The sequence below is a fragment of the Muscardinus avellanarius genome (genome assembly GCF_963383645.1).
Source record: "Muscardinus avellanarius genome assembly, chromosome: 16".
NCBI classification, from domain to species: domain Eukaryota; kingdom Metazoa; phylum Chordata; class Mammalia; order Rodentia; family Gliridae; genus Muscardinus; species Muscardinus avellanarius.
The window spans coordinates 36,536,755-36,558,697 of record NC_137802.1 but is presented as its reverse complement, the minus strand read 5'-3'; the positions used below and the strand labels follow the sequence as shown (position 1 = coordinate 36,558,697).

The following is a 21,943-nucleotide window of genomic DNA, read 5'->3' as shown; positions in this document are numbered from 1 at the left end:
TCAGTGAGACCCGGTTTCAAAATAAAGAATAAAAATAGGGCAGGGAGTGTAGCTCGGTGCTCGAATTCCCCTGGGTTCCATCCCCAGACCCTAAAAAAAAAAAAAAAAAAAAAAAGTAGAAAATAAAGCTAGGGGATAAAGCTTGGAGGTAGAATAACCCAGCATTCGATCCTCAGTCACACACACACACACACACAAAATTAAATATAAAAACACAGGAGGGCCAGGCGTGGTGGTGCACACTTGTAATCCCGCGCTTGGGAGGCGGAAACAGAAGGATGGAGCAGGTTCGAAGCCAGCCTCGCTGGCTTAAGAGACCCTGTTTCAAACTAAAAATATAAAATAGGTCTGGGAGTGTAACCTGGAAGTAGAAGGGCTTCCAGGAACCCCAGTACCACCAAAAATAAATAAATAAATAAATAAATAAACCGAGTGCATGATTATAATCTAATACTTGTGAGGCTAAGACAGGAGGATTCCAAGTTGGAAGTTGGAAGTCAGCCTCCGCAACTTAGTGAGGTTCTCAGTAACTTAGTGAGACCCTGTTTCAAAATTAAAAATAAAATAGGTCTGGGGTTATAGCCCAGAGGTAGGACCATGGATTCCATCCCCACTGCCACAAAAATAAGTAAATAAATAAAAGTATATGCCTACATATGAAATATTTAATACAAGTATTTTGCCTGTCCCTGGATTTCTACCACATGCTTCATCACACGTTGACTGAAAGGTACATGTACATTCCTTTATGATATGCCAGAGCATCTACATTTCCACAACTATACAAAAAGAAAACAGATACAAAATAGTGTTAAAGGACTTCCTTACCTAAAATTATAAAACTAGGTTTGTGTACATATATTTAAATCTTTTTATTCCTATTCCATTCTTTTCTAAAATTTTATTCATATAATATCTGCTCTTATATTCCCCTTTCATATTAAAGGCACTGCTATCCTGTCACTCAACCCAGACCTCCTCCTTTTCCAGTCCCCACCTCCAGTCATCAAGTGTTAACAAGACAGCTTCCTAAATTTCTCAGGAACTGCTCTCTTCTTAGCATTCCCCTTTGAAATTCCATTTCTTCATAAGTCTGGCATGTGAAATTTTAATTGCTCTGTCACAGTTTTCTCCTCTTCAGTCAGTGGTGATAGCTAGAAAAGAAATAACAAAATCTTTATTTCAAAAACCTTTAAAGACTCTTAAAATTCTGCTTTGTTATAGCATTAAATGTTTCCACAAGCTTATACTATGCATGTAATCACAACTTTGGGAAGGCCAGTGAATAAAAATAATTTTTTGGCTATCTATATACAAGGTACTATGATGCTTGAGCTTCAACAGAACTTGCAATTAAGATGAAAAACAAAACTAGGGGAAAAAATTTCAGTACTACAATTTAACAAAACCAAAAAAGTCGTACTAGCCGGGTGTGGTGGCGCACGCTTGTAATCCCAGCATTCGGGAGGCTGACACTGGAGGATCGCGGTTCGCGGACAGCCTCAGCTACTTAGGCCCTCAGCAACTTAATGAGACCCTGTTTCAAAATAAATAATAAAAAATAGGGTAGGAGGTGTATCTCGGAGGTCAAATACCCCAGGGTATTTGACCATCCCCAGACCCTCAAAAAAAAAAAAAAGAAGTCGTACTTGCATGCCGTACTCTAAAAGTATTTTGAAAAGAAGATAAAAAGCTGGGTATAGTGATGTACACTTTTTATCCCAGAACTTGGGAAGTAAAACAGGAGAACTGCAGTTTCTTTGAAAGCCTCAGCTACTTAGGCCCTCAGCAACTTAATGAGACCCTGTTTCAAAATAAATAATAAAAAATAGGGTAGGAGGTGTATCTCGGAGGTCAGATACCCCTGGGTTCCATCCCCAGACCCTCAAAAAAAAAAAAAAGAAGTCGTACTTGCATGCCGTACTCTAAAAGTATTTTGAAAAGAAGATAAAAAGCTGGGTATAGTGACGTACACTTTTTATCCCAGAACTTGGGAAGTAAAACAGGAGAACTGCAGTTTCTTTGAAAGCCTCAGCTACTTAGGCCCTCCACAACTTAATAAGATCCTGTTTCAAAATAAAGAATAGCCAGGCGTGGTGGCATATGCTTGTAATCCCAGTATTGGGAGGCAGTGCCAGGAGGATTGTAGGTTTGTGACCAACCTCAATTCCTTAGTGAGAAACTCCACAATTTAGTGAAACCCTGTTTTAAAATAAAAGAGTAAAATAGGGCCGGGGGTATAGCTTGAAGGTAGAATGCCCCTGGGTTCAATCCCCAGTACCGCAAAAAAAAAAAAAAAATAGGGTTGGGGGTATAGCTCAGAGGTAAAATGCCCGTGAGTTCAATCTCCAGTATCAAAAAAAAAAAAAAAGTAGTTTAGAAATTTCTCAGAGAAATAGAGGCCTGGGCTAAATTCGAAAAATAATCAAAATGCTTTTAGCTACAAATAATACAAACATTTCAAAATGGATGAATTGTAAGAAAATTTATTATCATTACACAATAATAAGTTCTGAAAAAAAGATAGGCTTCAACCAGGACTGGTAGTACACACCTGTAATCCTAGTGCTTGGGAGGCTGAGACCAGAGACACCAGAGTATCTTAAGTTCAAGTACAGCCTCAGCAACCTAGTGAGACCCTGTTTCAAAATAAAACATAATGGCCGGGCGTGATTGGTGCATGCTTGTAATCCCAGTACTTGGTAGGCTGAGACAAGAGGATCACACAGGTTCGAAGCCAGCTTCAGCTACTGAGTGAAGCTCTCAGTAACTTAGACCCTGTTGCCAAATAAAATAGGTCTAGGAATGTAGCCCAGAGAAAGCCCCTGGGTTCCATTCCTAGTACCACACACAAAAAAAAAAGTTAAGAAAAAAATAAAAAATAATGGAGGAGAAACCTCAGTGGAGCAAGGGAAGTGGTCTAAGGAAATGGGAAGAAGACTGAGGTCCACTGATGGAAAAACTACCATTAACTACGTATACATCTGTGAATATACCAACATCAATCTCAGTACTCTGTATGGGGAAGGGGGAAATGAGAAGGTGGAGTGGGGGTGGGCGCGACCAAGTGCTGTGTACATGTATGTCATTGTCAATATGATTTACATTATGACGTGAGACTATAATGCACCAATAAAAGCACTTTTTTTTTTTTTGCAGTACTAGGGGTAGAACCCATGGGGGTTCTACCTCCAAGCAACACCCTCAGCCCTATTTTTTGTTCTTTATTTTGAAACAGGGTCTCCCTGAGTTGCAAAGGGTGTCACTAAGTAGCTGAACCTGGCTGCGAACCTAGGTTCCTTCTGTCTCAGCCTCCCAAATGCTGGGATTACAAGTGTGCACCACCATGCCCAGCTAAAAGCCGGGCATGGTGGCGCAAGCTTGTAATGCTTGTAATGCTTGGGGAGCGGAGACAGGAGGATCGCGCTGGTTCGGAGCCAGCCTTGCTGTCTTAAGAGACCCTGTTTCCACATAAAAAGGTAAAAAAATAGGTCTGGGAGTGTAGCCCGTAGGAGTGTAGCCCGTAGGAGTGTATCCCGGAAGTAGAAGGGCTTCCAGGAACCCCAGTACCACCAAAAAAAAAAAAAGAGAGAGAAAAAATTTCAAAAGCTAGGGTATCACTCCCAGGTATAATGCCCCTAGGTTTAATCCCCAGCACCAAAAAAAAAAAAAAAAAAAAAAAGACAGACAGACAGACTTCCAGGCTGACTTATTCAGCATTTTAACCACATAAGGAACTCAGTTTTTTTTCCCATCTTACAACTCTGATATCCTTGATGGTGGCTTTACACTCAAACTGACAGCAAAATGGCTATAACAGTGTTAGATATCACATCTATATTCAACACCCAGAAGCTGCTTTCTCTTGCCATGGTTCTCTCCAAAGTAAGGAAACTTCTTAGTTACCTACTTCCAAACCTTCCCTTCTCACAGGACATTGGGTGACAAGTTCATACCTGAACTAATATTAGGGGAGGAAAATCCATCCTTTCCAGTAAAGAATGCTTCCAGATCTGAGAATGGGGCTAGCTTCCATTCAGGTATGAGGCTATGAGAGAACACCCTACATCTCAAGAAAGTCAGTACTCTGATAGGTAGGAAGGAAAATAGATAATAAGAACAGCCAATAGTATCCACCGAAACAGGTGGGAGCCAGAACAAAATCAAAAGAAGGAAAGTAGGAAAGTAAGAAATTTTCACAGAACACCAACGAACAGGCTAGATGAATAAAAGGGTTATGTGGAGAAATAATCGGATGTACAATTTGAATCACTCACATAGTTATAAATCTAATTATATAGGTCATCTCTAGAGAGACTGCAAAATCTGGAACACCCCAGACAGACCTAAAGAATCAGAATCTCTAGGGCAGCACTGTCCAATAAAACCTTCCATGATACTGAAAATATTCTGTATCTGAAGTAGCCAATCAGAAGATGAAGAATGAATTTTCAATTTTATGTAATTAAGTTTAATTTATGCCAAGTAATGGCTATTGGACAGCCAAACTCTCCACCACCGCCAGAACCTACACAATTCAGATATGCAGCTTATTTAACTGATTGAACCAATTTATTTAGGTTTTTTTCTTTTTCTTTTTTTCCCCCCCTTTGGTGGTGCTAAAGATTGAACCAAGGAGCCAAGGAGAATTCCATCTCTGAGCTACACCCCCAATCCTATTTCTTATTCTTTACTTTGAAATAGGGTCTCATTAAGTTGCGGAGGGCCTCATTAAGTAGCTGAGGCTAGCTGTGAACCCAAATCTCCAGTCCGAGCCTCAGAAGTACTGGGATTACAAGCATGGACCACCACACCCCACTTCCTATTTTATTTGTATTTGGAAACGAGATCTCATTAGGTTGATGAGAGACTCACTACTTGCTAAGGCTGTTCTCAAACCTGCAATCCTCCTGACTCAACCTCCCTAGTACTAGGATTACAGGCATGTGCCATCAAGACTGGCTAATTTAGCCAATATTTAACCCAACATATCACATGGCTAAAATCATATACCTGATGCAACCCAAACAGCTACAGAATTTCCCTCTTCTACCTGAACCACACACACAAAAAAAGATATTATTCCAGCAGGACTTGTTCTCAATGAATCCATATTGTTCCTTGTAATCATTGTATAAAAATGTTCAGACCATCTAGCTGATGAATACTCAAAGACCCAGGCACAATGGCACATAACTATAATCCCTATACTTAAGAGGCTGAAATAGGAGAATTACAAATTCAAGACTAAATTATTTAATAATGTAGCAAGTTCCTCAGCAACTTACTGGGACCCTATTTCAAAATAAAATAGGGGTGGGGATGTAGCTAAAAGGTACCATGCCCCTGGGTTCAATTCCCAGTACCATAAAAATAATAACAAAGGTCTGGGGTTGCACCTCACTGGTAGAATACTCCCAGGTTCAATCCCTAGTACCACAAAATAAGCAAATAAAAAAAATCATCAAAGAAATTTTCCAGGAATTAAGGTCAAGTTAACCATGCTATTTTTTTTTTTTTTAAGGTACTGGGGATGGAACCCAGGGGCACTGTATCTCTGAGCTACACCCCCCGGCCCTAGTTTTTAATCTTATTTATTTATTTATTTTTGTGGTACTGGGGATGGAACCCAGGGGCTTTCTACCTCCGGGCTATACTCCCAGACTTATTTTATATTTTATTTGGAAACAGGGTCTCACTAAGTTGCAGAGAGCCTCACTACATAGCTGAGGCTGGCTTTGAACCTACGCGATCCTCCTGTCTAAGCCAATTTAGTTTGGGTTTTTTTTTTTTTTTTTGCGGTATTAGGAATGGAACCCAGTGCCATTCAACCTCCAATCTATACCCCAACCCTGTTTTTTTTCCCCGCCATGGGTCTGGGAATGAAACCCAGGGGCATTTGACCTCCGAGCTACACCCCCTGCTCTATTTTTTATTCTTTATTTTAAACAGGGTCCCACTGAGTTGCAAAGAGCCTCACTAAGTAGCTAAGGCTGGCCGCAAACTGCGATCATCCTGTCTCAGCCTCCTGAATCATGGGATTACAAGCATATCCCACCACACCCCACAATTTTTTTTTTTTTTTTTTTTTTTTTTTTTTTTGGTGGTGCTGGGGGTGGAACCCAGAGGCTTTCTACCTCCGGGCTATACTCCCAAACCTTTTTGTATTTTATTTGGAAACAGGGCCTCACTAAGTTGCTGAAAGCCTCACTAAGTAACAGGCTGGCTTCAAACCTGTGCGATCCTCCTGTCTCAGCCTCCCAAGCCCGGGGATTACAAGCATGTGCCACCATGCCCGGCTTCACGCCCCACGATTTTTTATTCTTTATTTTGAAAGAGGGTCTCACTAAGTTGAGGAGGGCCTAAGTAGCTGAGGCTGGCTGCAAACCTGGATCCTCCTGTCTCAGCCTCCCAAGTATTGAGATTACAAACATGTACCACCATGCCCTGCTAGAATATCATATTTTAATGCCTTATTTTACTTTCTATTTATTATTATATTTTTGTTTGAGGGTTTGTTTCTTTTGCTATCTTTTGTTTTAGTACAAATTTACTACATTTTTTCTTTTGGTAGTAACCTTTATAACTAGGTTTAATTGTGCATGTGCGTGTATGTGCATGGGTATGTGTTTTGCGGTTTCTATAATGCATAGTATTGGGGACTGAATCCAGGGCCTCCCACATGCTACATCCCCAGGGTCTTGCTTAGTTTCCTAATCTGACCTCAAACTTTTTTATTTGCAGTACTAGGGATTAAACTCAGAGGCATTCTACCTCCAAGCTATACCTCCATCCCTATTTTTTATTCTTTATTTTGAAACAGGGTTTCCCTGAATTATGGAAGGCCTCATTAAGTAACTAAGGCAGGCCTTGAACATTCACTTCAGTCCTCCTGTCTTAGCCTTCCAAGTACTGGGATTACAAGCCTGTGCCACCACACCCAGCTTCTCTAACTTTTTTTTCATTCTTCCTATCTTTTTCTTTTTGGTACTGGGGATTGAACTCAGGGGCATTCTACAACTGAGCTAAACCCCTACTCCTGCCTCCAAACTACAATTTATCTGTCTCAACCAAGTACTGGAATCACGGACATGAGCCACCATACTCAACTCTAATTTTTTTGTTTGTTTTTGAAGTATGAGGCCCTGGGTTCAATTCCCAGGATACACGTGCATGCCCACAAACACACACACAAAATAATTCTTAATCAAATTGATTGGGTTATAAACCTGTAAGATTTACTTTGGTTATAAGCACATAATTCAAATATCTCAAACCATAACTTAGTTCATAACATAACCATAACATAGTTCAGAGTTATGAAGAGAGAGAGAAAGAGAGAGAGAGAGAGAGAGAGAGAGAGAGAAGAGAGAAGAGAGAAGAGAGAAGAGAGAAGAGAGAAGAGAGAAGAGAGAAGAGAGAGAGAAAGCCAGCCAGATGGCTCCTGATGTAATAGCAAACATCTACAATCCCAGTACTTGAGAGGCTGAGAGAGGAAGATCACAGGTTGGCAAAAAGCCTCAGCAACTCAGCAAAACCCTGGCACATGCTTGTAATATATATATTTTTGGGGGGGTGGTACTGGGGGTGGAACCCACAGGCTTTCTACCTCTGGGCTATACTTCCAGACCATATATATATATATATATATATATATATATATATATATATATATATATATATTTTTTTTTTTTTTTAAACAGGGTCTCACTAAGTTGCTGAAAGCCTCACTAAGTAGCTGAGGCTGGCTTCAAACCCGTGCGATCCTCCTGTCTCAGCCTCCCAAGCGCAGGGATTACAAGCGTGCGCCACCACACCCGGCCCATGCTTGTAATATTAGTACTTGGGAAGCTGAAACAGTTTTGAAGCCAGCCTCAGCAATTTAGCAAGGCCCTTTGCAATGTAGTGAGACCTTGCTTCCAAATAGTAATAAAAAATTGGGCTGGGGGGGGGGTAGCTGAGAGGTAGAATGCTCTGAATGCCTTGAATTCAATCCTAAGTACAAGAAGAAAAAAAAAAAGTCCTGTTTCCAAATAAAAAAGGACTAGGCCAGGCGTGGTGGCACATGCTTGTAATCCCAGCATTTGGGAGGCTGAGACAGGAGGATTATGGTTCACAGACAGCCTCAGCTAATACTTAGTGAGGCCCTTGGCAACTCAATGAGAGCCTGTTTCAAAGTGAAGAATAAAAAATAGGGCTGGGGGTGTCGCTTAGAATGCCCCTGGATTCCATCACCGTACCGCAAAAATAAATAAATAAAAAGGACTGGTAAACCCAGAGGTAGAAAGTCCTGGGTTTAATCCCTAAAACCAAGAAGAAAAAAGAAACAATGTGTACAGCCCCTCCTTGGTCTCATGCCAATACCAGATAGCACTATTTCCTGCTATATTCAGAAACAGCATAATATAGCTTCTAAACAGCCATCACTAATTAGCACCTGACACAGAACTCACTGGACATCTTTCATCCAAATAATCTGGTTCTAATCTTTGATTCCTTCTACATATAGAGCCTATCTTTTCTTTTTTCCTTGAGAATAAGTGAAAATGCTACAAAAGCCTTCAGTTTTTAGTTCAAAATCAGCTCATATCCTTTGTCTGATCTACCATATGTGAAGAGTGTTTTAGGGCTGAGGGACAGAAGAATTGAACCCAGGGGAATTCTACCTCAAAAACACCATGCTCTATTTGATTTTTTTATGCTCTATTTGATTTTTTTTTTTTTTTTTTTTTGCTTTGAAACAGGGTCTCACTACACTGCTGAGACTGTCCTTGAACCTGCAATCCTTCTGTCTCAGCCTCCCAAGTACTGGATTACAGGTATGTGCCACTACATCTGGCATATGTGAAGAGTTTTAAATATCAGTGCCTAGGGGCACACAATTACAGGGAGTTCTCACTAGTTAAGATACAGATGGAGGAATGGAGGTTAGACTCACCCATGCCTGAACTCACCCAATTTAAGAAGGAAAAAGACAGGCATGGTAGCACACACTTGTAATCCCTGCGCTTGGGAGGCAGAGACAGGTGGATCGCGCTGGTTCGAAGCCAGCCTTGCTGGCTTAAGAGACCCTATTTCCAAATAAAAATATAAAAAATAGGTCTGGGAGTGTAGCCCGGAGGTAGAAGGGTTTCCAGGAACCCCAGTACCACCAAATAAAAAAAAAAGAAGAAAAAAAAAAAGGACTGGGGGCTGTGGGTCAGTGGTAGAGCTAACGTATATGAGGCTCTAGGTGACCCTGGCTTTGAACCCTACTACCAGAAATAAAAAGAAAAAAAAAACTCACTAATATACATGGTTTTCTAGACTTCTAGTTCTTATTAATTCATAAAAGAACCAGAAGAAGCCTACTGTGGTGTTGCATACTTTGGTGTTTTGTTTTTTTGTTTTGTTTTTGGCGGTACTGGGGATGAAACCCAGGTGCATTCTACCTCCAAGCCACATTCCCAGCCCTATTTTTTATTCTTCATTTGGAAACAGGGTCTCACTAAATTGCAAAGGGCCTCACTAAGTTGCTGAGGCTGTCTGAGAACCTCGATTCCCAGTCTCAGCCTCCCAAATGCTGGGATTAGAAGCATGTGCCACCATGCCTGGGTTTTTTGTTTTGTTTTGTTTTGTTGTGTTGTGTTTGAAACAAGGTCTCATTAAGTTGCAGATGGCCTCACTAAGTAGCTGAGGCTGGCTGCAAACCTGTGATCCTCCTGTCTCAGCCTCCCAAGTACTGGGATTACAAGCATGCATCACTATGCCTGGCTATTGTTACATACTTGGAAGGTTGAGACAGTAGGATCAGGATGGCTGGTTGACAACCAACCTCAATAACTTAGTGAGATTCTCAACAACCTAGTGAGACCCTGTTTGAAAACAAAAAATAAAAAGGGCCAGGGATGTAGCTTGAAGGTAAAATGCCCCCGTATTCAATCTCCAGCACCACACACACAAAAAGAACCAGAAGAGTGAGTACATCTAAGTATTGGCAAATTTTCTCTTCTATCATGGTTATGCAATCCAACCCAGCATATCCCTTCCTTAACCATGTCACAATCACATGCTTATTTCATTTATTTATTTGTCCTAGGGATTAAACCCAGGGGATTGTACCTCTGAGCTATATCCCAGCCCTTTTTATTGTTTAATTTTGAAATAGGGTCTTGTTAAGTTGTTGAGACTGGACTGGAACCTGCAATCTTCCTGTCTCACCCTCCCAGTACTGGGGTTACTGGCTAGACCACTATGCCAGGCTCACATGCTTATTTTAAAATAAAAAGAGGTAAGGGCAATCCTTTTTTTGTTTGTTTGTTTGTGGTATCAGGGATGGAACCCAGAGGCTTTCTACCTCTGGGCTACACTCCCAAACCTATTTCCTATTTTATTTGGAAACTGGGTCTCACTAAGTTGCTGAGAGCCTTACCAGTAGCTGAGGCTGGCTTCAAACCTGCATGATCCTCCTGTCTCAGCCTCCCAAGTACTGGGATTACAAGCATATGCCACCATGCCCAGCTAGGAGCAATTCTTCAAGTATCAAGAAAATCTCAACCGGGTGTGGTGGCACATGCTTGTAATCCCAGCATTTGGGAGGCTGAGACAGGAAGATCACAGTTCGCGACCAGCCTCAGCTACTTAGTAAGGCCCTTGCAACTCAGTGAGACCCTGTTTCAAAATATAGAATAAAAAATAGGACTGTGAGTATAGCTCAGAGGTAGAATACCCCTGGGTTCCATCCCCAATACCTCAAAAAAAAAAAATCTCATTTCAGGGCTAGGAATATGGCTCAGTGGTACTCAATGGTAGAATACTTGCCTACTATGGGCAAGAACCTTGAATTAGATAGCCAGTACCATACACAAAAGAAAGCAGAAAGAAAAAAAATACCTTATTTTTATCAATAGTTCAAACTGACTGCCTAACTTTAAAATCTAAGTTACATCTTTTAAAATAACAGAACCAAAATACACACATCCAACTTATCAAATGAAATCATTACCTCCACATCTGTTTGCTTTTGTAGTTCTTGAATTATAGCCATAGTCCTATTTAACGTAGTATACATGCGGCTCTTAGTCTCTTTCTGTTCAACAGCAACTGGTTTAAAACGTGCATACAAAGTTTGATATCGAGACTTTATCACTGACAATTCCTTTAAGAGTGTAACTGGATTTTTCTATATCAGGAAAAAAGTTAATATTATTAAAACCACAGGTTGGAGACCATCCTTAGCAACTTAGAGAGATTTCCCAGCAACCTAGCAAGACCCTATTTCAAAACAAAAATAAAAAGGGTTGGGTGTATAGCTCAGGGATAGATTGTTCCTGGGTTTGATCCCTAGTACCATCAAAAAAAAAAAAAAAAAAAAAGGTATTGGAATTAGAATGAGGATAATGCAGCTAAAAATGTATGTATATATGTGGGTACAAACACACACACACACACACACACACACACACACACCATAGTGGTTGGTACAAAGTAATGTTCAATGAATATTTACTACCAGTATGACCACCTATCCACTACAGGGAGGTGTTAAATGTTACAGCAACTAGCAGCTTATTTTCCTATCATATTATTTATTATTTATTTTTATGAGTCTGAGGGTGGAACCCAGGGGCATTCAACCTCTGAGCTAGACCCCCTGCCCTATTTTTTTTTTCTTTATTTTGAAACAGGGTCTAAGTTGCAGAGTGCCTCACTAAGTAACTGAGGCTAACCGTGATCCTCTGGTCTCAGCCTCCAAATGCTGGGATTACAAGCGTGCACCACCACGCCCAGCTTCAGATTATTTATTTATTCATTCATTTATTTATTTGTGATACTGGAGGTTGAAACCAGGGTCATTCTACCTCAAGGTCTTGCTAGGTTGCTGAGTCTACATACGTTGCTAAGGCTATCCTCAAACAAGCAATCCTCAGCCTCCCTAGTATTAGTATTACAGACATAAACCACCATGCCCTGCCTACTTTCCTTTTTTTTCAGTACTGGGGATGAAACCAGGGACATTCTACCTCTGAGCTGCATACCAAGCCCTATTTTTTATCCTTTATTTTGAAACAGAATCTCACTAAGTTGCAATGGGCCTCAGTAAGTAACTGAGGGTGGCTAAGAACATGCAATCCTCTTCTGTCAGCCTCCCAGTGGGGTTACAAGGATGGATCACCACACCCAGTTTGCTCTTCCTTAGTAATACATAACATAATCACTAGGACTAAAGTTGGGCAAATCTACAAACATTAAATAGATTTGTTGCCAAAAGTAACATACACACAAAATTATATACAAAGAGTAAGGAGGGGTCTTGATGCTTTTAAATAATTAAGGTATATAAAATATATAGTGACAAATCCAGGCGTGGTGGCACGAGCTTGTAATCATAGCATTTGGGAGACTGAGATAGGAAGATCTTGGTTCCCAGATAGCCTCACCTACTTAGTGAGGTTCTTTGCAACTCAGTGAGACCTTGTTTCAAAATAAAGAATAAAATATAGGGCTGGGGGTGTGGCTCGGAGGTAGAATGCCCCTGAGTACCACAAGAAAAATTTATATCGATATATCGACATATATTATATATATAAATTTTATATATATATCCATATATATAGATCAATAGATAGATAGATAGATAGATAGATAGATATAGATAGTAACAGCCAGGCACAGTGTCACACATCTATAATTTCAGTATTTGGGCAGAGACAGGAGGATTGTCTCAGCCAGCCTAAGCAATGTATCCAGGCCCTCAGCAACTTATTAAGACTCTTGTTTCAAAAATAAAATAGGATGCCGGGCATGGTGTTGCACGCTTGTAATCCCCACGCTTGGGAGGCGGAGACAGGAGGATCATGCAGGTTCAAAGCCAGCCTTGCTGGCTTAAGAAACCCTGTTTCCAAAAATAAAATAGGTCTGGGAGTATAGCCTGGAGGTAGAAGGGCTTCCAGAAACCCCAGTACCACCAAAAATAAAATAGGTCGGGTGTGGTGGGGCACACTTGTAATCCCAGTACTTGGGAGGCTGAGACAGGAGGATGGCAGGTTGGCGGACAACCTCAGCTACTTAGTGAGGCCCTTTACAACTCAGTGAGACCCTGTTTCAAAATAATGATAAAAATAGGGCTGGGGGTGTAGCTCGGAGGTAGAATGCCCCTGGGTTCCATCCCCAATACTACAATAATAACAACAACAAAAATAACAATAATAATAAAAAATAGAGCTAGGGCGGTAGCTCAGAGGTAGTATGCCTGGGTTCAATCCCCAGTACCACATATACACACAAAACACAACAAACTCAACAAACTTTTAGTACTTGGTAATATAATTATTTTAATAGTGTTACTGTTAGAAATATTATCAGAATATCTTTTTACAAATTTCAGTTAAAAAGGTTTACTTATTTTGCAGATTACCTCGCCTGCTGAATCAGGAAGATTAGTCTTGATTTCATATTCCAGCCTATACTGAATGTAATCCAGATCAGAATCAGCTTTCTGGAACTAAAAATCAGCACACATCATTATTTTGTACAACAAAAGACATATAAATAAACATAATACATTATTCTTCCCTTTCTCTTTCCATTTTTCTTTTTTCTTTTTTTCTTTTCTTTTTGTGTGTGTGTATGTGTGGTGCTGGGGCTGGAAGCCAGAGGCTTTCTATGTTCGAGCTACACTCCCAGACCTATTTTCTATTTTATTTGAAAACAGGGTCTCGCTAAGCTGCTAAGAGCCTCACTAAGTAGCTGAGGCTGGCTTCGAACCTGCACAATCCTCCTGTCTCAGCCTCCCAAGTACTGGGATTACAAGCGTGGGCCACCACGCCCGGCTTCCATTTTTTAATATTTTAATATGTGACAAAAACTTATTTTGAAAATATTAGACTGATGTAGATCAGTGGTAGAGTGCTTAGATCCTGAAGGCCCGAGGTTTGATACCCAATACCACACACAACAAAGAAGCCAAGCTGGGTGTGGGGCATGTGCTTGTAATCCCAGTACTTTGGAGGGTGAGACAGGAAGATCACAGGTTCATAGCTAGCCTCAGCTACTTAATAAGCCGCGCTGGTTTAAGAGACCCTGTTTCCAAATAAATAAAAAGGTGTAAAATAGGTAGATAGGTCTGGGAGTGTACCCCAGAGGTAGAAGGGCTTCCAGGAACCCCAGTACCACCCAAAAAAAAAAAAAAAGGTGGTTAAAATAAAGAATAAGCCAGGTGTGGTGGCTCACACTTGTAATGCCCGCATTTGGGAGGCTGAGACAAGAGGATCCTGGTTCAAGAACAGCCTCAGCTACTTAGGGCCTCCGCATCTTAGTGAGACCCTGTTTCAAAATAAAGAATAGAAAATAGAGCAGGAGGTGTAGCTCAGAGGTCAAGCAAAAGCCAGGTGTGGTAGTACAGGAGGACTGCAAGTTCGAGGCCAGCCTCAGCAGCTTAGCAAGGCTGTTTCAAAAAAATTTTTATAAAGCCAGATGTGGTGGCCCACGCTTTAATCCCAGTACTTGGGAGGCTGAGACAGGAGAATCACAGGTTCGTAGCCAGCCCCAGCCTCTTAGTAATACCCTCCACAACTTATGGAAACCCTGTTTAAAATAGAGAATAAAGCCGAGCGTGGTGGCGCACGCTTGTAATCCCCGCGCTTGGGAGGCAGAGACAGGAGGATCGCGCAGGTTCGAAGCCAGCCGCGCGCGCGCTGGCTTAGGAAACCCTGTTTCCAAATGAAAATGTAAAAATAGGTCTGGGAGTGTAGCCCGGAGGTAGAAGGGCTTCCAGGAACCCCAGTACCACCAAAAAAAAAAAAAAAAAAAAAAATAGAGAATAAAAAATAGGGCTGGGGATATATATATAGCTCAAAGGTATAATGCCCCAGGTTCCATTGCCAGTACTAAAAAAGAATATATATATTTACACACACACACACACACACACACACACACACACACACACACAGAGTTAAGAGTATAATTGAGGTAGAATGCCTCTAGGTTTAATCCACAGCACCAAATACACAAGCACATATACATACACACAAAAAAGAAAATGTGAAAATAAAAAGTACATGAAACATCTATATGCTCCATTAAAATACTGAAAATCTAGCCAGCCATGGTGTCACATGCTTGTCCAGCATTTGGGAGGATAAGACAGGAGGACCCAGGTTCATGACCAGCCTCAGCTACTTAGTGAGGCCCTCTACAACTTAGTGAGACCCTGTTTCCAAAGAATAAAAAATCAGGCTGGGGGTATAGCTTGTACATAGAATACCCATGGGTTCAGCCAGGCATGGTGGTACACGCTTGTAATCCCCGTGCTTAGCAGGCTGAGACAGGAGGACCACACAAATTCAAAGCCAGCCTCATGTACTTAGTGAGGCTCTCAGTAACTTAGTGAGACCCTGTTTCCAAATAAGCATAAAAAATAGGTCTGGGAGTATAGCCCAGAGGTAGAAAAGCCCCTGGGTTCCATCCCTAGTACCACCAAAAAAAAAAAAAAAAAAAAAAAAAAAAAATGGGTTCAATCCCCAGTACCACAAAAAAAAAAAAAAAATTTGAAAAACTTATTTAAGATTGTATGTGTGCGTGTGTGGTCCTGGGGATTTAACCCAGTTTTATACAAGTTAAATGATCTACCACAGTGCTACATTCCTTTATTTAACATTTTTACCTTGAAACATGGTCTCACTAAATTGTACAGGCTAGCCTTGAATTTAAGATCCTCTTCCTCCCAAGTAGCTGGGAATATGGGTAGGCAGTCATTTTTCTACATATCTCTTATATTTTGAATTAAATTAAGATATTACACCAAAATAATGTCACATGTTTGTAACCCCAGTACTTGGGAGGCTGAGATAGAAGGATCGCAGGTTTATTTATTTATGTATTTATTTTTTGGTGGTACTGGGGTTCCTGGAAGCCCTTCTACCTCTGGGCTACACTCCCAGACCTATTTTTACATTTTTATTTGGAAACAGGGTCTCCCAAGCCAGCGAGCGCAGCTAGCTTCGAACCTGCGCGATCCTCCTATCTCTGCCTCCCAAGCGAGGGGATTACAAGCATGCACCACCATGCCCGGCTGACCTATTTTATATTTTTGAAACAGAGTCTCTTACGCCAGCGCGGCTAGCTTTGAACCTGCAAAGGATCGCAGGTTTAAAGCCAGCCTCAGCAATTTAGTAATGCCCTCAGCAGCTTAGCAAGACCCTGTTTGCAAATAAAAAATAAAACAGGTCTAAGGGTGTACCCCAGAGGTAGAGTTCTATCCCCAGTACCACCACAAAAAAAAAAGCCAGATATGATGACATATGACTATAATCCCAGTACTTGAGAAGCTAAGACAGGAGGATCACAGGTTCCTGGCCAGCCTCAGAAATTCATTTATTTATTTTTTGTGGTACTAGGGATAGAACCCAGGGGTATTTTACCTCTGAGCTATACCCTGGCCCTATTTTTTACTCTTTATTTTAAAACAGGGTCTCACTGAGTTTCAAAGGGCCTCACCTAAGTAGCTGAGGCTGTCCGTCCAACTGTAATCCTGTCTCAGCCTCCCTAATGCTAGGTTTACAAGTATGTACCACCATGCCTGACCAGCCTCATCAATTTAGTGAGGCTCTCTTACAATTTGGTGAGACCCTGTTTCAAAGTTAAAAAATAAAGTAGGGCTGAGAGTGTAGCTCAAAGGTTGAATGCCCCTGGGTTCAGTCCCCAGTAACACGCGCACACCCATACACGCACACACACATCAATATTTAAGACTTGAAGGGGAAGTAAGCTGGGTATGGTGGTGCACACCTGTAATGCCAGTCCTTGGGAGGCTAACAGAGGAGAATCAACAGTTTGGGGCCAGCCTCAGCATCTTAGTGAGACCTTGTTTCAAAATAAAAAATAAAAGGGGCTGCAGGGGTGGCTCAGCAGTAGAATAAACCGGAGTTCAATCCTCTGTACAAAAGAGAGAGAGAGAGAGAGAGAGAGAGAGAGAGAGAGAGAGAGAGAGAGAAGAGAGAGAGAACACACGCAAGAAAAATCTAGGGTATAGCTCAATTGTACAGAGCATGTATGAGGCCCTGAGTTCAATTCCTAATACCAAAAAAAGAAAAATCAATATTCAAAATACTACGTAGCCACTGAAAATGATGGTATGTAAACACCTAGTGGGGATTAGCTTTTATTTTTTTATTCATTTTTATTTTTTTATTTATTTATTTTTTTTGGCGATACTAGGAATGGAACCCAGGGTCATTCTACCTCATAGCTATACCCCCAGCACTGTTTTTTTTTTTTATTATTATTATTCTTTATTTTGAAACAAGGTCTAAGTTGCAGAAGGTCTCACTAAAGAGCTGAGGGCTGTCCACAAACAGGGATCCTCCTGTCTCAGCCTCCCAAGTACTGGGATTACAAGCATGCCCCACCATGCCCTGCTAGCTTTTACTTTTTACTTTATGTATTGTTGTAGCATATGTAATAAGCAGTTATTTTTATCATGTGTGTGGTACTGGGGATAGAACCCAGAAGCCTCCTACCTCTGGGCTACACCCCCAGACCTTTTTTATTTGCAAACAGGGTCTGGTTAAATTGCTAAGAGCCTCACTATGTGGCTGAGGCTGGCTTCAAATCTGTGATCTTCCTGTCTCAGCCTCTCAAGTACTGGAATTAGTCATACAGTACCACATCTGACATTTTTATCTCTCTTTTTTTTTTCCAGTACTGGGAATGACACCCAGGGCATTTTTACCCCCAAGCTATACCCCCAGCCCTATTTTTTATTCTTTATTTTGAAACAAGGTCTCACTAAGTTGCAGATGGCTTCACTAAGTAGCTGAGGCTGACCACAGATCTGCAATCCTCCTGTCTCAGCCTTCTAAGTACAGGGATTATAAGTATATGCACCCAGGCCAGCCCTAATTTTCAAACATGGTTTCACTAAGTTGCAGAAGGCCTCGCTAAATTACTGAGGCTGGCCTCAAACTTGCAATCCTCTTTTATCAGCCTCCCAAGTACTGGAAACTTTTAATTTTTTATTTTGAGGCTGGGTCTCCATAAATTCCCCTAACCAGGCAATCCTCCGCCTCAGCCTCCCAAGTAGCCAGGATAACAGGCACACATCACCATACCTGGCTAGCCAACAATCTTCACAGCTGCACAGGTTCTGAATAGAATTCAATGATATCTAAAATAAATGTTACCAATTCAGATGAGAGTGATGGTACATGTCTATAATCCCAGTACTTGAGAAGCTGAGATAGGATTAGACCATATGAAATAAATAACTTGTACTGGACAGATATCTAAATTAAAAAACTGAAAAATCATTCTAGAAAAATATTTATGACCTTGGGTTCAGAAAATATTTATTTGAATGTAGAAAATGTACACTAGAGACTAAATACATACCCTGAACTTCATAAAAAACTTTAAATGAGAAGGCAAATAACAGACTGGGAGAAAACTTAAGAACTCTTACAATATAATAATAAAAAGAAAACTCAACTTGAAAATAGGCAAGATTATAGCGAGGCATAGTGGTACATGCCTATAATTCACAATTGGATCCAGAGACATTCTACAATTACACACCTGTAATCTCAATATTTGGAAGGCTGAGACAGGAGAATCACAGGTTCAAAGTCAGCCTTAAACTCAGTGAGGCTTTCAGCAACTTACCAAGAACCTATTTAGAAATAAAACAAAAAGCCAGGCATGGTTGTACATGCTTGTAATCCTAGTACTTGAGAGGCTAAGACTAGAAAATTGCGGTTTCACAGACAGCCTCAGCAACTGAGTGAGGCTCTCAGCAACCCAGTGAGACCCTGTTTCCAAATAAATAAAATCTGTCTAGGGATGTAGCTCGGATATAAAATGTCTCTGGGTCCATTCTAGTATTACCAAAAAAAAAAAAAAAAAGGCAATAAAACATAAAATAGTGCTAGGACAGAGGTAGAAGGCCCCTGGACTCCACCCCAGTACCAAAAAAAAAAAAAAAAAAGAAAGAAATTAGGCAAGATTTTAAGATACTCCACCAAGAAAGATACAATTGCAAATACATGAGTGAAAAGAGGCTACCCAGCAATCCCATTTCTCATTATTTATACAAAGGAAATGAAAACATGTCCACAAAAGACTTTTACACTCAATTGTCTCAGAAACTTTATTGATAATAAGCAAAACCTGGAAACCACCCAAAGTCCATAATCTGGAAAACAAACATTTTGTTATATTCTATACATTAGAGTACTATTCAGCAATGAAAATGGTCCAACCTCTAATACATACAATATGGATAAGTCTCAAAAACATTAAAGTACAAAAAGCCAGACACAAAAGACTGTATACTGTATGTCTCCATTTATGCTTGTACTCCCAGAACTTGAGAGGCCGAGACAGAAGGTTCACAGGTTCAAAACCAGCCTCAAGCCGGGTGTGGTGGCACACGCTTGTAATCCCCGCGCTTGGGAGGCTGAGACAGGAGGATCGCACAGGCTCGAAGCCAGCCTCAGCAACTTAGTGAGACCCTGTTTCCAAATAAAATATAAAATAGGTCTGGGAGTGTAGACCAGAGGTAGAGGCCCCTGTGTTCCATCTCCAGTACCACACAAAAAATAAAATAATAAAATAAAATTTAAAAAAAAAACCAGCCTCAACGAGTAGTAACCAACCTACCAAGACACCATTTCCAAATAAGACATAAAATTGGACTAGGGGTGTAGCTTGAAGGTAAAATGCCTCTGGGTCCAATCCTCAGTACCACACACACAAAAAAAGGTAAGTTTTACTATATATAAATTATATCTCACATTAAAATTCACTGAAAAATATGATGGGCTCACAATTTATATTTCACAATTATAAAAATGAATTTTAAGTCAAATATTCTTAAGAGAGAGAGAGAGAGAGAGAGAGTGAGTGTGTGTGTGTGTGTGTGTGTGTGTGTGTGTGTGTGTGTGTGGTACTGGGGGGTAGAACTCAGAGGCCTTCTATCTCCAGCATATACCCTCAGCCCCCTTTTATTTTTTGTTTGGAAACAGGGTTTCAGTAAGTTGCAAAAACTGTCTCAGCCTCCCAACTACTGAGATTACAGGACTGCGCCACTCCACCTGGCTTATTCTTAAATTTTCATTCAAACATTTCTACATAATGCCAAAATTGCCTTTCAGTATAAAGTTTTTAATGTTAAGTAAAAAATGTCTTCAAATTATAACTTTCTGCTGGGCATGGTGGCACATGCTTATAATCCTAGTATTTGGGAGGCCAAGACAGGAGGATTGTGCAGGTTCAAAGCCAGCCTAAGCTACTTAGTGAGACTCTCAGCAGCTTAGTGAGACCCTGTTTCCAAATAAAATATAAAAACGTCTGGGAGTGCAGACCAGAGGTAGAAAGCCCTTGGGATCCATCACCAGTACCAGGCACACACACACATACACAAAATTATAACTTTCTAAAAGATGAACTTTTTATAACAAAATTATACAATTTTCAGCAATAAAGGTTAATATAAATTATTCACAAGTACTTAAGACATAAGGAAAGAACCAAAATTCTGGTGCACACCCTGCTTTCAGATGCTTTGACAATACTATTGCACTGCTAGCTGTAAAGTACAGTAGTGCAATAAAGTCAGAGCATTCGTCAGCAGTAGTAAGTAGGAAAGGAACACAAAAGCATCCTGCGTCAGCTGAAGCTTCAATGTGGTGTGAAAAGAATTTAAAGTTGTTTAAAGCTGTCATTTTAGTCAAAAGACATTCAAACCTAATAACATTTATGTTGATGTTTATTTTAAGGATAAAACTTACAAATCAAAGTGATAGCTTTTTGATAATGGTATATAATTATCAAATAGAAACAAGTACAGATTTAAAGGAATTTTGTAAATATGTCCTGAGCCTTAGAAGTAAATAACATGAGTTTATCTTGGAAAGGGCAGCTCAGTCACAATTGAAAACTTAAGCAGTAACGGCAGGAAATAAGAAGGGGAGTACAGTCGAAGAAAGAGGTTTCTGTATTTTTAAAATTTTGATGTTAACCTGGCATGGTGTTCCATGCTTGTAATCTTGTAATACCAGTACTTGGGAGGCTGAGATAGGAAGATCACAAATTCCAGGACACCCTCAGCAAGTAGTGAGAGTCTCATCAACCTTGCTAGACCCTGTTTCCAAACAAAAATAAAATTGGGTTGGAGTTCAGCTCAAAGGTGGAATGTTGCTAGGTTCAATCCCCAGTATAACACACATTAAAAAAATGCTTAAGAATATAAAAACCGTCCGGGCATAGTGGTACATGCTTGTAATCCCAACATTTGGGAGGCTAAGACAGGAGGATCACAGTTCGAGGCCAGCCTCAGCTACTACTTAGGCCCTTTGCAAGTCAGTGAGACCCTGTTTCAAAATAAAGAATAAAAATTAGAGCTGGAGTAGCTCGGAGGTAGAATACCCCTGGGTTCCATTCCCAGTACCGCAAAAAAAAAAAAGAAAAAAAAATATATGTGTGTGTGTGTGTGTGTGTGTGTGTGTGTGTGTATACATATATATAAAATATATATACATATATATATATATATATATATATATATATATATGGACAGGAGCTCAATATCAAGTACTTCCTCCACATTCCACATATTTAAGAAAGCCGGCCCAATCTGGGGAAAAAAACAAAACAAAACAAAACTGGTAATGCAAGAGGAAAATAAAGCAAGCCTGGCGTTGTGGCGCCGCTTGTAATCCCAGCATTCGGGAGGCTGAGACCAGAGGATCGCGGTTTATGGACAGTGAGGCCCTTTGCAACTTAGGGAGACCCAGTTTCAAAATAAAGAGTAAGGCGGGCGTGGTGGCAGCACACTTGTAATCCCAGCATTTGGGAGGCTGAGACCGGAGAATCCCGGTTCGCGGACAGCCTCAGCTACTTAGTGAGAGCTTCCGCAACTCAGTGAGACCCGGTTTCAAAATCAAGAATAAAAAGTTGGGGGGGG

The 21,943-nt window shown here is 40.6% G+C and overlaps 1 protein-coding gene across 1 annotated transcript in view; it reads right to left on the bottom strand.

The window, feature by feature from the left end:
* Positions 1-1,085: 1,085 nt before the first annotated feature.
* SKA2 (spindle and kinetochore associated complex subunit 2) overlaps positions 1,086-21,943 on the bottom strand; it is a gene marked incomplete at both ends in the record, with an annotated part of 21,891 nt that continues 1,033 nt past the window's right edge. Inside the window, 3 exons of the mRNA XM_080713200.1 lie at positions 1,086-1,154; positions 10,985-11,161; positions 13,397-13,483. Coding sequence (XP_080569326.1) covers positions 1,086-1,154; positions 10,985-11,161; positions 13,397-13,483 — 333 coding nt within the window. The remainder of the gene's footprint in view (positions 1,155-10,984; positions 11,162-13,396; positions 13,484-21,943) is intronic.